Source organism: Ischnura elegans, chromosome X, assembly GCF_921293095.1.
Source record: "Ischnura elegans chromosome X, ioIscEleg1.1, whole genome shotgun sequence".
Taxonomy (NCBI): Eukaryota; Metazoa; Arthropoda; class Insecta; order Odonata; family Coenagrionidae; genus Ischnura; species Ischnura elegans.
This window is the reverse complement of record NC_060259.1, coordinates 51,879,614-51,896,639: the sequence shown is the minus strand read 5'-3', so window position 1 is coordinate 51,896,639 and position 17,026 is coordinate 51,879,614. Positions and strand designations below refer to the sequence as shown.

General features: G+C 35.3%; 1 protein-coding gene across 3 annotated transcripts in view; it reads right to left on the bottom strand.

Moving 5' to 3' along the window:
* Nucleotides 1-448: 448 nt before the first annotated feature.
* Nucleotides 449-17,026, bottom strand: part of LOC124171481 (PRA1 family protein 3) — a 37,967-nt gene continuing 21,389 nt past the window's right edge. The window contains exons 3-5 of one of the 3 annotated variants that reach the window (XR_006867740.1): nt 16,083-16,196; nt 10,759-10,897; nt 449-1,324 (exon numbers count right to left, since the gene is read on the bottom strand). Coding sequence is in view for 2 of the 3 variants with exons in the window: in XM_046550662.1 (XP_046406618.1) it covers nt 10,815-10,897; nt 16,083-16,196 (197 nt within the window). In the remaining variant the exon portion in view is untranslated. Of the gene's footprint in view, nt 1,325-9,254; nt 10,898-16,082; nt 16,197-17,026 lie in introns of those variants that run through there. The other 2 variants (XM_046550661.1, XM_046550662.1) reach the window with 2 other exon arrangements.

Sequence of the window (17,026 nt, the reverse complement as noted above, 5' to 3'; positions counted from 1 at the left end):
TCTTTGAAATAGATCTTAAAGATACATCAGTATAAATAATTCATATAATTGATTATAGAGTACCTTGCTCAGCTATGACATTCAAATGTTCTCATTGACAGAATTTCATAGTGTACAAAAATTGTACTTCCAGCATTACAGTTGGATAATTCCATATCTGATATCCTTCACAGATAAAAATATTCACATCACAAAACTATTATCTTGAACTATATTTTAATTTATGCCAAATTTATATAAGATTATGTGCCCATTACATTACTAAAAGTTTTCTAGCAATTATAGAAAGCATTTCAGTTTAATATCCAGCCACCAAAATTTTCAGGAAATAACAAGCATTAACACATGTTATTGAATTTGTCCCATAAAGATTCACTATGGTATGAAGGGTTAAAATTAAATATGTATTGGTATGACCATGAGCAAGATAAATAAATATTATGAGGCATGTAACATGAAAGGTTTATTTTATCAAAGCTTAAGCAAAGCAGAAATTAGAATATTAATCAATTTAAGTAAATACGGTTGAATAAAACATACGGTCATGAAAGCATAGGAGGCATATATCAATAACTGAATACTGATTACAAACACAGAAATATTTTAAAATATATTATGCCTTTACCAAAACATTTTGACAGTAGCTCAGTATGAAAATGATGTCTTTTTCTTGTGGTTCAATATGAAATATACAACGACGTCTATGCATCTTACAACAGATAGGAACAGTCCACAACTATGTATCTCACCCAAATCATTTCACATGCTGAAGTTAGTTCATAACCTAAAACCACTACACTACACTTGGCTCCTTCCACCTGGATATAGCGAAACAGTACTCCAATGATTGAGATGAAGCTGGTGTTAGTGCTCCCCAGTACAAGTATTGCAGTTTGAGGTAGAGTTGAAAGGTATATTGAACAGAAATACTTTACTGCTGCTTCAGAAGAACATATTATTTTAGAATTTCCTACTCCAACAGATTTCCATTATCACACAAGGTTATGTTTGCAGCGAAATAATTATTTTCAATTTGATGAAAGAGTTTTGTGCATATACTAGTTACAAGTTGAAAAAGAAGCTTATGGTTAACATAAGCTAACAAAATATCACACACCACTACAAGCTATGTAACTACAAATATATAAAAAAATATGCTGCATACTTTCTTAGTAATAAATGTATAGAAAGGTGGTGTATAGATAAATACAAAAGCTATCATATTGAACACTATTTACAAATTCCAATTGCAATTTTAGTTGCTACTTGTTTTAGACTGTGGTATGGCCAAATTTTATTTCTCAATACTGAACATCCCAATGTCCTGTGGGAGAAAAATATCCAGACAGAGTTAAAACTTGTTCTTTATCAACAGAAATTTTATTCATAACAGCAAATTGATAGCACACAAAATTAAAATATGGACTTGAAATCAATAACAAAATTAAAGATATTGCCAACTTCCATCCTTCATGTTGGTTACCTAATATTGACCCCAAAGGAAGGACGAAAGTACATAATAAGATTGAGTAGAAACATTGGATCTTAAGGGTAAAAAATATTTATATAGCCTAGCATTGATGTGATGAAATGAAATGCTGCAATTATTGCTTAGTGTTAATTAGAGATTAATACTACATATTTTCACTTCACTGAACCATATCATACACATTCAAACATTGCATTTCAACTACCTAGAGAATAGGATGAAGAAGATGTAATTAAATTTTTCAACCACAGACATTTAGCGGCCAGGAGACACCTTTCTAAAAGTAAGGAGAGAAATTCCTCATTTTTAGATGCAACAAATTCTCAATTGGATTCATCATCAAATAAATTAGATGGAGCAAAAATGCACATCATCAAATAATTTTCAACAAACATAGGCTAACTTCATTCACCTAAGTTTGGTTGCAAATGTAGGTATCTGGAATAATTTTTGGTTCATGTGACTCTCCCAAAGAGTACTACAATAGAGCAGCAGGTGATTTTTCTGGCAGTGACAAATAATGAAAATATTCTGTTGTTTTTTTTTCAATCTCATTTTTCCTTCATTAAATATGATTCATATTTTCTGAACATGCATGCACATGTACGAAATATGCTTAGAAAATAAATTGAGTTCCAGGAGGTACTCCATCTCCAAGATATATGGTCAAAATAGGAAGACCAGGATTTGCTGATCGTGAAATAGGCATTAAGAATAATATATGATAGCTTCAGATTTGAGACCAGTTTGTTTGCAGACTGATAGTGGTGGCACAAAATTTGTTGCAATACTTTAATTCCCCATTGAGCCTCTTCCACATAGACTTGATCATATTTTTTTGAAAAAAAAAAAACTATTTAATTCAGACCTGAAAAAATGAAATTGCCTAAACGTAACTTGATATTTTCCCTGACCTTAAAAGTTCACCCAGAAACAGCCTCTGAAAATTATAACATTGAAAAACTAAATTAAGTTTATAAATTAAATAAAGGGGCCCTCCACGGAGTCACATATTGATGAAGAGAGTGATGGTATGATCAATGAAAGGGATGTGCGAGTACTCGAAAATTCAAGTCGAGTCGAGTATGTAATTGGTACTTGACTCAAGTGATTCGTTTAGTATTACGAATGCCAAGTCAAGTAGTTTTGGTTACAGAGCTTTCGAGGCCACTAAGTTCAGAAATCTGCCGACAGAAAGCGCTATGATGAAACTCGTGTTGAAATATCATTTATATAAAGTCGTTCTAATGCCTTGGCCTAGGAGTTTCAGCTTTTGCATACATAGCAGTCAACCACTACAGTAGTCGCTGTGGGTGCCGAATACCTTTTCGTCAACCGTCTGACGGTCTTCCAACCCGGTAGCATATTCAGAGTAATTGGAGAGGACCACAGCATTGCTCACACTTTCTTTTGCGATACTTTTATGCCCTAACATACTTTCTTTACTCAAGCACCGAGGGAATCTGTAAAAATTGTTAGGATTTCTTAGGAAAAATGCAACTTTTACGTTTCAGCGGGCAATGCCGGTTTTTCCCGGTGTTTGACGTCACAAGTGGTGCCATGTCTTAGCCTTTTTGAGCACTAAGTACGTCCAATGTTAATTTTTGTTTATTCCTTTGTAACCAGTGGCAGTTGGGGGAGTGTCAGGGGGATCCGGACCCCCCCAAACTATAAAAACATAATTATTTTCCTTCAAAAAAGAAAACGAAATATTGAAAATTCGTGGATTAAAAAAAATATTTACATATTTAACAAATGAAGTTTTTTCCATTTTTAAAACAGTTAAAATTTGTTTAAAAACCATGACTTTGTACTCTGTTTTTCAAACATTTTCCCCCATGCCTTTGGGCCCCCCCCTCCCCCCGAACGAAGTTGCTGGCTGTGCCACTGTTTGTAGCGTTTAATTTCCCTCTTGAACTAACAGAAAATAGTCTATGGTTGATTAAACGAAGTAAGAAATAAAGAAAACTTCTTTTTTGATCTACAAAGCTAAAGCTAAGTCGTTTACTACGTTCGCTTCGTCCACTAAAATTCGATGAAGATTCAATATCCATATAAATCATTGATGTAACTTTTAATAAAACTTCCCAAGGTTCCCAAACCTAGTAACTTTGGAAAGAAAGTACCTACTTGTCCAGCTACACAAGTGTGTTGTGGAAGACATTTTTCTGGAGGCAGTAATACTGTAACGTGGAGACGTCAAAACCTGCTGCCTGAGCATGTAGAACGAATAGTTATTCTGCAAGAGAATTTGAGAGGTTCAAATATTACATGATACAGTTACGTATACAATCTTAATTACAATTGTACAATGAGGGTTCTTCTGAGCAGTATGGATATATACATTGATGACATATTACTAGAGGTTAATTCATTTCAATTGTGCTTATGGAACTGTTTAAGACACATTAATTTTCATTCATCTCCTGATTGTGACTCATTTACCATCAACGTTCCTCTTTCTCTTTCCAGTTTTACATCAAGCTAAGCATTCAAAGTAGAAAATTCGCAAGGGGATTGCAAAAAATGAGAATATGTTGGAGTATGCATTGCTGTATTGCCTAGGTCAAGAATTACCATACTCGACTCGACTTGATACTCGCGAGTAGTTTACAACTCGACTCTAGATCAACAAGTACTACTTGGACATCCCTAATCAATGAGTTTCGAGGAAACGAGATGGTGATAGGCAGTAACCATGGAAAAATGAGATCATTTATCCATTTCAATTAATGTAATTCCAAAAAATATAATGTGGTAAGGGTATTTGGTAACTAAAGTGTAAAAGAGCATCGTTAAAAGAAGGAAAAATTCATTCCTTTCACAGTAAATTTACAAATGCAAGGGCATGATTAATTTCATTGAGTGCACGGAAATGCAGACAGACTTGAAGATTGGAAAAATAACAAGAAGAGGAGTAATGTGTGGGTGAGTAATGCCTCAGTACAGTTCTCGCTAAATTTGATGCCTTCAGATGTGCATGATAACGGGGGTGAATTGAGGTGTAAGAAAGATGGGGGAAGTGAGCATAAGGCAGGCAGAATGGCAGCACAGAACATCTCGGAACATGTACGGAATTAAAAGTCGCAGTTAACATTTCGACTATGTACCTGTGGAGTATGGAGGGAAGGAAAATGCCACCTGGGAAAACTACAAATGACTCTTAGCTTCTCAAATTTGTATGAAAATTGGTTCACTCATTTACCTATTGCATAAAAAAAACCGTTCAACGTGTTTTTCAAACATTGAAAACAGCTAATTGATGGGTACATGCATACAGCATTGTGGTTTTCATGAACATTTGATGTACATTCAGCCAGTCAACTAATTATGATGAAATCAAGTTGATACTAAATAACATCAGCAGTGGTAAGTTCTTAATTCCATACTAATGATGGATAGAAAATTTTCTGTAGACGCTGTTGGGGGAGTGGAACTTATAAGGTGAAAAGTCACAGAAAGAAAACAAGGAGAAGCTCAGGGTATGAATGAGATGGTAGGACAAAAATGAAGATAAGTACGGTCAATGAAATGTCCACAATAAACAGAGATAGTTATACCAGCTGTACACCAATTCAAAAAAGCAGAAAACAACATGGTATTATTGATTCCTGACATGCATAAATATTGTCGCAAAGGAATCTGAAATGAATTTCACTCTGTTTTGAAGCACTGCAGTCATTACGACAATTTTGATCACGATCCTTGCCCAAACAATCAGTCCATCCCCTTACAATGGTAGTCCCTATGACCAGCATGATGGTCATCAAGTTAGCTGCATACTTGAAAATTGAAAATTAATAGCAAACAGACAAAACTTTTGCAATGAAGAAGCTTCAAATAAAAACAATTTGACACACAACGTAATCAAATCAACCCCATAGACAACCCATTCACAGCCAAGCCTACTGATCATCAGGCTGAGCAGGTACCTTCACCCAGGAGCAGAGTCCATGGGCAGGCTTAAAATTTGAAGACTTTCATACATCATTTTCCTAGAATGTAAAATTTTGGCTCTGAAGCAAACATGTGCAAAGACTTATTTTCTACCAAAGATAATGTTTTTTTATGAAGAAAATATTTCGTAACTTCCAAGAAATGACATGTAATACTGTAACAGTATGAATCATAGATTAATAAGTTTCTTAGATGTAGCATGTAGTTCAAAACATCATTAGGAGAAAAAAACAATTGCCAACAAAAAGCAGCTTTCAATTGGCATTGAATAGCATACAAATTGAAAATTTAAGTCTTGAAATAAATAATTATTAAGGAAACCTATTCATGCCAAGCACATTTTCCCCTAAAAAAGTGCAAACAGCAACTTCAAACAGGTATGAACTGAAATTCCCACAAGTACTTATTAACAAATCCTGATATTGACAGGTGAAGAACTTAGCTTCTAATTGAAAGATGAACCTGCTCCTCTCCATAATTAGAATGAAAAATAATACCATCTTCTGTTAATGCAAATACAGTAATTCCCCAGCAACACAATCATGCATTTCATTAACAGAACACATATATTTACACGTAAGGCTAAGTGATGCTCCAAATTGACACTTGAACAATGATTAAACTCTTTCCTCACAAGGTAGGTAGTACTCAGTACTTACAAAATACAATTCCCAACTGAATAAGCAAAACAATAGATGTCTCTTTTATAGTTAATTTACAGTCAAGGCAATCATGCAAGCACAAAGTTCCAAATTACAATGGCTTCAATAAACATGCAGCACCTCTGACTATTCATGTTGAGATGGAATAGTCGCAGCAATAAATCCCAAGTTGTAATGGATTTAACAGAACATAGTCTTGTACATTTTTAAGGCAGAGAGGTATAAAATGGATCGAGTTTCTAAAACATGCCTGTCAACATTACATTACAGAACTAGTCATGATTCTAGTGCTAGATGAGTCTAGTGCCACGATACTTATTAATTATATTCAACCAAGACAAACAATGTATGCATTGTGAAGCCATAAGGTGCCATCGTACATTAGATTTTTGCTTGGATTTTCATGAGGTAATCTCTTGGCTTCATTTATGAGTTTTCTAAGTAACTCAAAATGTACCTACAACAGCCAACAATGTTCATTCATCTGTGAGAGAAAGCACTGGTAGCACACATTCAGAGCTGGTGCATGGATGAAATAAATTTAGCTAACCTTCAATGCCCACTCACATTAAAGGAGGAACGTGAAAATGCATGAGATGCAAATTTTATTTTTGACAACCTTAATAGGAACAGCCCAATTTATCCTTTTCTTTCATACACCTAAATGATATTCAGCTAGCAGTGCCTGGTTTGTGCCATGATTCAATCATATTATGCTCATCATAAGTAATCTGATCACATACTAAAAAGCAAAATGTGAATTAAGATTTCTGAGGTCCCTATTCATTGTAAGGTGTCATACCTTTTGAAAACCTTGAGAGCCACAAACATTAAGAAAAATTAGACAAGAGCCATGAAAATTTACAGAGCATCCTTTCAAATATATTAAAACTGTAGAAGTTGAGATGATACGCTAAAAAATTCATGCATTTGGCAATCTCAAAATCAATACATATTGGCATTTGATAGAAGATTCAATTTTCCTTCAAAGCTAGTGAAATGCCTCCACCCCACGCTATCTGTCATCTCTGCATACATGTCTTACATATAGAATAATTTATAAGTTTAAAAGTTCACTATAGAGTATTTCTAAATGGAGCCCACACGTGGATTTTGCCACAGGGGATTGTGTAATTACAGAGGTTAGTAACAGGAGATTTTAAAATGGCATTTAAAAGAGTTAACTGGATAAAATTACTGGGTATTCTTAAGAAAATAGGTACGATTGTATGGACAGACAACTCATACAGTATATATTCTGAACATGGGGGAACATATTCTGAACAAGACAATATGGACTAGAAACTTCAGGTAACGCAAACTGCATATATCACATTGCTGCGCCATTGCCCCTTCGCTTTGAAGGCAACACGTCACATCATCGATCGGACTTGTTCTTCCCTTACTCCTTCCCTCGTAGCCTTGTTGCTTGAAAGATGGAGGGAGTGCGCTCCTTCCCCTCGACCTCTCCTTCAGCACTCTTCATTTATAAGCATTTCCAATTTCTTCTATCTACCATTTAGTCCAACAATGTACACACTCGTTCGAATTTTTTAACCCCAGGTTTTGACACCAATATAATTTTCAGTTGCAATAATCCTTATAATAGTGTCGGAAGATGATTTTTGAAAAATCAGGTCCTTAGTGTAATAGAAATTACTCGGAAAGATAGATGTTGACTATTAACCAGGCATTGTCCTTCAAAACTATGCATTTCTCTGTTTGATATGCGATTAATATTTGCAGTATAAATGCTGTGGGATGCCCACTTGTGGCAGTAAATATAGCGTGCCCTCCGGAGCGTAAAACCCCACGCGATCTTTTCCATGTTCACCTCTGAGGTACCAATGTGACGGCACGATGCTTGCAAGTAAGAAAAACAAACAGGAACATTTCGCAAACACGCCACTAAGGGAGAGACTCCCCTGCCTGCCGCTTGTTTTTGACCTAGGGTTTCAGATGACTGACTCATGCTGAAAACCAAGGCCAATCAGTTCCCCTTGGACTTTGGACCGGTGAAGGGGAGGGGAGAAGATAAGAAGTTTGTGTAAGAGACGCACCCCCATTTTCGGCTGCAATTTCTGGGAAAAAAGGTGCACATCTTACACGTGCTTATGCAGTAATTTTACCCGACCCACAATACTGCTGGGAGGTTACCCCCTGCTTAGACCCCCCTTGTCCCTATCCAGGATCCCCCACTACATGAGCAGCAATATTACAATTATTTGTGATATTTTCTTCTAAGAAGCAGGGCACTTTGCTCTTTATGGGGCAAGAAAAACCAACAATCATATTTCACAGAACTTTTACTTAACAATCTAAGCTTCAAGTCATCTTTAGCTGCTTCATATCATAGGTCAAAAATATATTCAGCTACCTTTATCACACTTCCATTCATGTGATTAATGCTCTGGACACCCTGAAACTCTTATTTCACTCAAAAATCCAATCCCACATCTCATACGGCATTTTAATCTGGGGAAATGACGAACTTTCCCAAAAGATTTTTTCCCTTCAAAAACAGGCCATTAACGCAATGCTTCGCCTCCCTCTCCGTACCTCTGGCAGATCTTTATTCAAGAACCATACCATCCACACACTTCCCTCCCTTTATATACTTAATTGTGCCTTATTTGTCAAACAAAACACCCAAATATTCTCCTCTCACCATGATGTGCACCCTTTACCACACAGGAAATAATATGTGCTGACATCTACCTATCCCAAGCCTCTACTTCCCTTTCTCTACATAGTCCACATCATTCAGCCTCAATCATCTATAAAAAATTACCATCTGATATTAAATCACTTACTTCTCTGCCAGTGTTCAAAAACCGTGTAAAGAATTAACTTCTTGAAAAAGCGTATTATTGCATTTCTGAATTCTTGGTATTAAACTGTGACTGTTGTCATACTTGAACTTATTGTGCTTGTTTTTTTACTGAGTCCTGTTATGTTTTCTTTATTTTCTGATATTTAACCAATGCTGTTTGCTATTATCTATCATTTTTGTTTTTTCCCCTTTGATGATTTCTATGTTACTTGCTAACCAATAGAAATAAAAATCATCATCAATATTATTATTACCTATGACTTTACCCAGGAAATGATTTCATTACAACAAGCACCACTCATTCTTCGCCATGTAAATACGTACTTTATTTTGGATTATTAAAGGAATATGTATACACATATTAAAAGCTTTAAATGTTGATGATTTCTTGCGACAAATAATTCTCAATGGCTACTTCAACGCAAGTTTTTGAGAGCACCATCTTTCATAGAACTGTGGCTTAATCTAGGGTGAACTCTACCCCTACCTATCCAGAACAACCTACGGGTCGAATAAATGAAAATAATTAGAAGAAAAATGGATTGTTTCAGCCTCCTCATTCATATTTACAAGTTCACCATCACATCATACTGGGACCACGTTTCACAAAAAACATAGAAGACAGATATGAGGTAGGAATTTACAATGGATACAGAACTAAGAGTCGAACAAGGAATGCTTCAAAAGTTGGACAACTTGGCAATCTCATTTCCATTGCTTCTCATAGAAAATATATACAAGAACGCCCATAGAAGACAGGAATGGAATCACATTTCATGTCTTTTTTGACGAGATGGGATAGGCATACAGAAGAGTGGAATAAATTAATGCATAAAATGTTTTTATATTTACATAAAATATGACCTCTACAAAACAAAAAATATATAGTTATTAAATTTTATAAACTGAGCAAAATTTAGGTGGATTAAGTCTTACTTTTTGACTAGGACATTAATTTTTACAGGGCAATTTTATGAATACATATATTCTTCATTAGGAGGTATTACTGTAAAAAAGTCTACGGTTTTTACCCTTAATTATGAACTGAAAAATTCACAGTTATGCGATACTAGATAGAAATTTCTCAACTTATTATGAAAGGTAATCTTCATCTCCATAGATGCCCTTGCATAGCTGCTCAGGTGTAACAACAAACTGGTGTTGATTCCAGTATAACATTCAACAGAACAAACACCAGCACACAAAAATATACCCAGCATGCACAGCTATGACAGTACTAAAGGCCATGCTTTGCATCCAATTTATACCAATGATTAATCACATATCCAAGCTGCCAAAGAGAGACAAACCAATCAAATAATTCACAACTTACACTTCGAGGTGTTAAAATAATTGTGAAAATATAAATTATAAACACTTCAGATAGAATCCAAATGTCCAATTTCCAAGGCACTGCATAACACTAATTAATGTAGATATTTTGATCTGCCTTCTCCCTACTCAAATCAAGACGCATGATCACATCAGATTTAACAAACATCTAAAAGAGATGCACTTCTCTGGATTGGAAAAAAAAATCCTAGAAAGCAATCTCACCAACACCTTAGGAGCAACATAAAAAATAAACCACAACCAATTTCAAGCACTTAATACTCAACACATTTACGATAAAAGATGAGAAGATTCATGCATGGCTTGAGTTGAGACAGTACACTTTTAAAGTGTTTTCATAAAATTATGAAACATAACTACTATTCAACTGAGTTACTCAAAACTAAGTCACTTCCCTTGAATGATTCATCTCACTTTTGTCTGGCCTTTAGGAGGCACAATTGTCTTAACCAAGTACAACGTACAATGAGATCAAAGGTCAGCATCACTGCAAGTAAAGTCTCATCCAACAGTTGCTGTTTCATTGTATATGCTTCCCAGATATGCCAGAGCCAGGAGATTGAGAATTACCAAACTTCTCTGCATTAAAGTTTAAGCAACCGTCTGTTAGGATAAAATGAGAAAAATAAAAGAACGAAATGAAATGAGCAAGAATGTTAAAAAATCATTAAAACTAAAATTTATCAATGAAACTAGACTATTCTTCATGCAAATGAAAAAAATTGCAATTCAATATAAATTTATAACCTAAAGAAAAGTAGCTTGTTAACAAAAGTGAAACTGAACATCCAATGGGATGGTTATACATTTAAAAAATAATTTAAGTGCATTGTTAAGAAATCGTGAGTAAATTACTCACAACGGTATTAGAGTCTGTGATTAAATACAATTGTGAAGCCATACGTGTAAAAATTAACTTAGTCAGCACCAAGGAAGTTGGCGCTTTTCATGGCATAGCAAAATTAATTTGAGGCCATGACAAAGGAACTGCTCAGAGCATTTGCAAATGCACAAGGCTACCATGGAAAGGCCAGAAAACTGTTACAAAAAGTTAAACTGTTACAGGTTAATGAGCGCCAATGAAAAGTGATGGGCTCAAAGACTATCATGATGAGTGGAACACTGACAAATAAACATGCTAACAAAAATTCATACGCATTAGTGGGGTGAAATAGATATGTCCCTAGTATTCTACTAATTAGTTGAAAATACCACTCTCAGAAATGAAGCACGAAAAGATAGTATGTAAGCATTATTTTAAGAGCTCTTGGCCAGATAGTACAAAGTTGATACACAGATATCTCTGGGTACTACCTTTGAATATCCTCATGAAGTAATTCTAAGGTCTTCAAAATTCCATGGGGCATTGCCAGACATACAGGGAAAGGAATTTGCACCCAATGCCTAACTGCTGGAATTGCATATGCCAATGCCTAACTCAAATTAGCCACTATGCCCATGGCACTGGGTCAAAATTCCTAATATGTACCGCTTTTGGCACTAAGCAGCCATTAATTTTCAATTTCAATCCAGTTTACCAAAAATATCCCTCAATAAATTTAACAAATTTCTTTTGATACCAAGTAATAATAATATTCCTCAAGGCAAATCATCAGCCTGGATGCTAGCTAAAAAATTGTACCGTCAGTAACAAGATATTTCGGTAATTGTGAGATTCTGTATTTCTAACAATTGGACTGCCTAATTATAAATCAGGGCAATTATAATCAGTACTTAAGTTCTTCCAGGAAAAATTTAAACTTTAATTAATAAATGATAGAGGTAGTCCATCCTTGGAAGAGAAACACAGGTAAAATTGACACACATCATTTTTTCAGTTTCTACAAGTTCAGCTTTATACATAACCCTCAAACAAGTTTTGGCCTTGAATGACATGAACAGCAAAGAAGGCTAAAAATATCCAGTGCAACATAAGTGCACTCCTAAGTAGAGATAGAGTGAGAGGAAACAAACAGAAGTACTGTACATTAGGAAGTGATGGCTGGTTCACATACATGAGCTTACAGAAATTAGGCACAGTTCACCAAAAAGGGAAGGAGAGGCAACACAATTTCTTAACCTTTATTCTCATGCCATCACGTAATTTATGAATCTTTACCAAAAAGTAAAGCAAACATTTTCATGTTCTATGACAATAGAACTTTAAACCACAAAGCAGTATTTGAAAATATGAAACGAAGCTACAACCAGATAGGTAGTGTGAGAAGACTACTAGGCCAAGGGCAGCTATCATCTGACACTCAATTTCTCGACACACAGTGGTACCTTCAGATATGACTGCCCTAAAATACCATATATTTGAGATATGAGTCGTCGAGCTCGCAAAGTTTTGCCCTGAAATACGAGCGAATACACGGAACAGTCGCCTGTGGTGCTGCACACGGCCCACGAGGCTACTGTACCTCTGCATCCCCCATTATCTCACGGATCCCTCCAGTATGCTTGTTTACCTCGCTGTCGAAGCGTATTAGCTAAGTTTTTCCAGGGCTTAGCACTTTTTGTGCATTTTACATCTATACTTCATCACATTCTTTTTATAACCATGGGTCCAAAGAAAGCGAGTGGAAAGGTCAGTGCTCAGAAGAAGATCATGCCTATTGAACCAAAGTGGCAAATCATATCACTTTTGGGGCTGGAACCGATGTCATTTCAATTAATTTCAATGGGGAAGATTGCTTCGAGATATGACCAAATTGACATACAAACAATGTTACAGACCGCATTAAACTCGTATCTCGAGGTGTTCCTGTAGTAATATTTTATAATGTCTGCCAATAAACACTGACGAATTTAAGCATCATCACAATCAGCATAATGAGAACAAAATATGTATACCGCTGATTTTATAATATGTATGTTTTTCTGATCCATGTGAACAGAAAAAACTATATCAGCATAGGCAACCCACACACCACCCATACACCCCCATAAGCAAATTTCTGGCTATGTGGCTTGTTACGGCAAAGAAGAATGGAGATATAAGAAATTAGACGTAGGAGCCATGTGCTGAAGATCAAATGACTCATTTCCACAAAAATTGGGGAAGTCAACACATGAATGGGAAATGCACAACTTTCTATGTTAACTTGGGAGAGTGCCAACCTCAAGTGCACAGATTAGGGTATTCGATGGTGATAAAAACTACGATCAAGGAACGATATAGTGAACTTTTACGCAGTATTCTCTGTGACAAAAAGTAAAGTCTTACTGTAAGGTTATGATAAAACAAAGTTTTAAATTTTCTGGAATATATCTGCAGGCAATCATACTTTTTTATCTATTTATCTTAATTACCCCTAAAAAAGCACAAAGAGGCCTTTACTTAAAAGGGGTTTCAACAACTAACAATAAACAATCACTCACACCCAAATCCTGGATACCAGGCGGGACTCGAACCCACAACCTTTGGTATGGCAGGCGAGGATTTATCCTAGCTTCTACTGAGGCCAACATTGTTGCATGCTTTGGACCTGGATCTTTCATTAATAGAGATCCGTAAAATTCCTGAGACACGATATTGTGAAATAAAGCGAAATAACATGAAATATCCTGAAATCCATAAATAAAACAAGATTTCACCTTTTCAGCTAATGTTATTTAAATTAAAGAAAAAGTCGGATGAAATAAGTCATAATCAGCCCTTCATTGTTTAATGCAGCTGACATTCACTTGCTCTATCTCATTATGATTCAAAGTTCAATTAGCTTGCATTCCCTCGCACATATCCTATTTGCGTAAAATCACGCATTGTAGTGATGTCTCCGCCGGAATTTGCCTTTAAATTTATCATAGCCTCTATTCGATTCACATTTATCAATTCTAAAATTCTCGGAAATAACTAGAATAAAGTCCTTTTTCCCACGAAGAATTACATATTTTGTATCAATAATGAGTTGAAAGAAATTTAACACGGCTGCAGAAGTGCGGAAATACGCTTTCAGACGAGCCTACTTTTCACCACTCATAGGATCGCGCCGTGCTTTCCAAAGGTCCCTATGGATGTCTTCAAATGAGTTGAATCGCTCCGTTGATGGCACAGCACCCATTTCTATCTGGTCCAACGGCGGTGCACCGTCATTGGCATGAAATACACAGCGTTACATTGAAGCCGCTTTCAGATGAGATGGCTCTCTGCATTTCAGTGTCATAACTTGAACGGCGGCCGGCGGAAAGTTGTCTTGTCTGCTTAGCAGCTTAAGTTCACGTGCCCAGAACGCATCAATGTCGAACAGTAATTCTGGTAACTCACCGTGATGCGGTAGACAGCATTATTATTGAATGACTTGTAGCAGGAAAACCTTATGTGTGGGCCTAATGTAAGAATTTTGAAGACTTAAACACAGCCACTGACCGGAAGCACTAGCAGCTGGACTAAGGGGGAAAGGAACAGGGAGGATAGGAGGAGAAGGGTGCTACTTATTAGCAGACGTATCCTCTGATATTCGGCGCTACTCTGAGCTTCAATGGAAAAAAGGAGAAGACTGAAGTCAGAGAATGCTGAAATTCTCACGATAGTTGTATTTTTCTGGTATTTGTTTCTATTTTGCAGAAGTTTGGATCCATGGAATTCATCTCTGTATTTTTGCAGTTGAATAAGTCTAACTTGTTTCACAGATTTGCCCCTGATAAGCTTTTAATTGAAATGACAGTATTCACTGAAAGGCGTTTTTCTCCTCACATTGGTCCAAATTAATACTACAAAATTGAAAACAAAATTCAATAACATTTGATAATTTTTGCTATTGTCTTCCAAACAAACACAATTATTTAAGTGAAATGTTCAGTGCACCTTTTTTGCTCACCCTATGACATTAACGAACTTTAACCACTTCCTTCATTTGGTTTAATCAGAAATTCAACACAATTGAAATTGTATTAAATGTTACTCTTGGGAAGCAGTACTGGCATATGGGCACTAAATTTTTTTCTAAAACATTTCTAAACAAACGGTGGTAGGAAGTGCCACACAGAAAACCATACTGCCCAAAGAGCACAGACCAACCATCACTCTTTCATCTTTACAAAATATTTCACGGAAGTCATGCACATGCATATTAAAGGTCATCGAGGATGGAAATTTGATTGAAAATGTAAATATGTAGGTACTGGGATATGTACATATATCTTTTCAAAATACTGTCACCTAACTTCACCTAAACTGAAAATAAAATAATTAATTAAACACTCATATGCGTTAATTATGTCAAAAATATATTGTAATAATGAGTACATGAAGTTTAGCCTTATATATTAACATCATCAAATAAGAAAGCAAAAATATTACACAAATTTCACGTAAATCTATGCAAAAATGAAAGACAAGAGTCCATTCTGTAAAGAGAAGGTACATGACAGTATATTAACAGCATTATAAAAAAGGATATTTAATGCACAGAGGCTAGAAGTTTAATACATCATAGAAACTCTTGGTTAAATGCATACAAATATTAACATGAATTCATAAAATAATACTATATAATATGTAGTCATAGTGATTCACTTAATGACTAGATAGTATTGCTTTTCTAAAATTATAGCACATGAGAATAAAATTGAAGCATTATCACATAGTTAGCCTAATCTTTCTTGCTTTGCATTAGTGATTGAATACTTTTAAAAACTGAATGCTGGGAGATTCCATTAATTAGTACTCCAGAATACTAGAGAGAGATTTATTCGTTAATAATGTGAAATGTAATTGCTCTCCTTATAAATGGTTAAGAGCAAAAATACCAATTCTACCCCACTAACTGACTATGTTCCATACCCAATTCTTCAAGGAACACTCCCATGGGTGTCTTCTTCAATCCTATGCCTTCAATTTTGTTCACCAACTTATTTTTTATATTCCTGAGCCGCATTGATGCATGGATGAAAGTCACTGGAAATCAAAAAAAAAATGACTGATGAAAAATATTTAGCAGAAAACTCAACAAGGCTAAAATTAAGAGCATGACAAGATAAGTTGTTCATAAAACTGAAAATTATTATGCACTAACATGGATTAAATCCAAGATAAAACAAGATGAAATACAGACAAAATGCTAGCAAAAACCTTTCACGGTGTTGCATATTGCATGCATTATGATTTAAAACCACAGAAAGTTCTCTTTGGTAAAGAAAGAAGTTAAGTAAACCTCGGTCATTCTTAAAATCAAAACCAAGAGGAATCAGCATGAATTCCTGTTATTTAATAAAAAAATAACTGCCAAATGACATAAGAGCCTTGTTAGTACATTCCATGATTGCACACTTTCCTAAGTAACACATCACTCCACAAACCCAAGGCAAAGAGCATTTAAACTTTTCTATTTGGTACATTTTGGTTACCTATGATAGGTAGCACTTCGTACTAATAGAAGGGGTAGAAGTGAAAAATACCCAGTTACCTTCAAACTCTCCCCACGCCTATTTTCACATCACTCCTTCAGAACTGTCTCAAGCTTCACACACACAGACCCAGTATCTTTCCCAGGGATATTATATTTAAACATTGGAAAATAAGGGACTTAGTAATATAATGGAAATCAGTGATTGAGTTTTAAATACTGGCTGTAAATGGCTGCCTGATAATTATCACCTGACAATTATTTACTGGCAACAAAAATCAAAATATCATACCAAATAAAAATAATATATGTAGTAAAATACTGAAATATATCCTCTGAAAAATATCATCATCGGTTTTTCATCAGACATATCATTCATTTG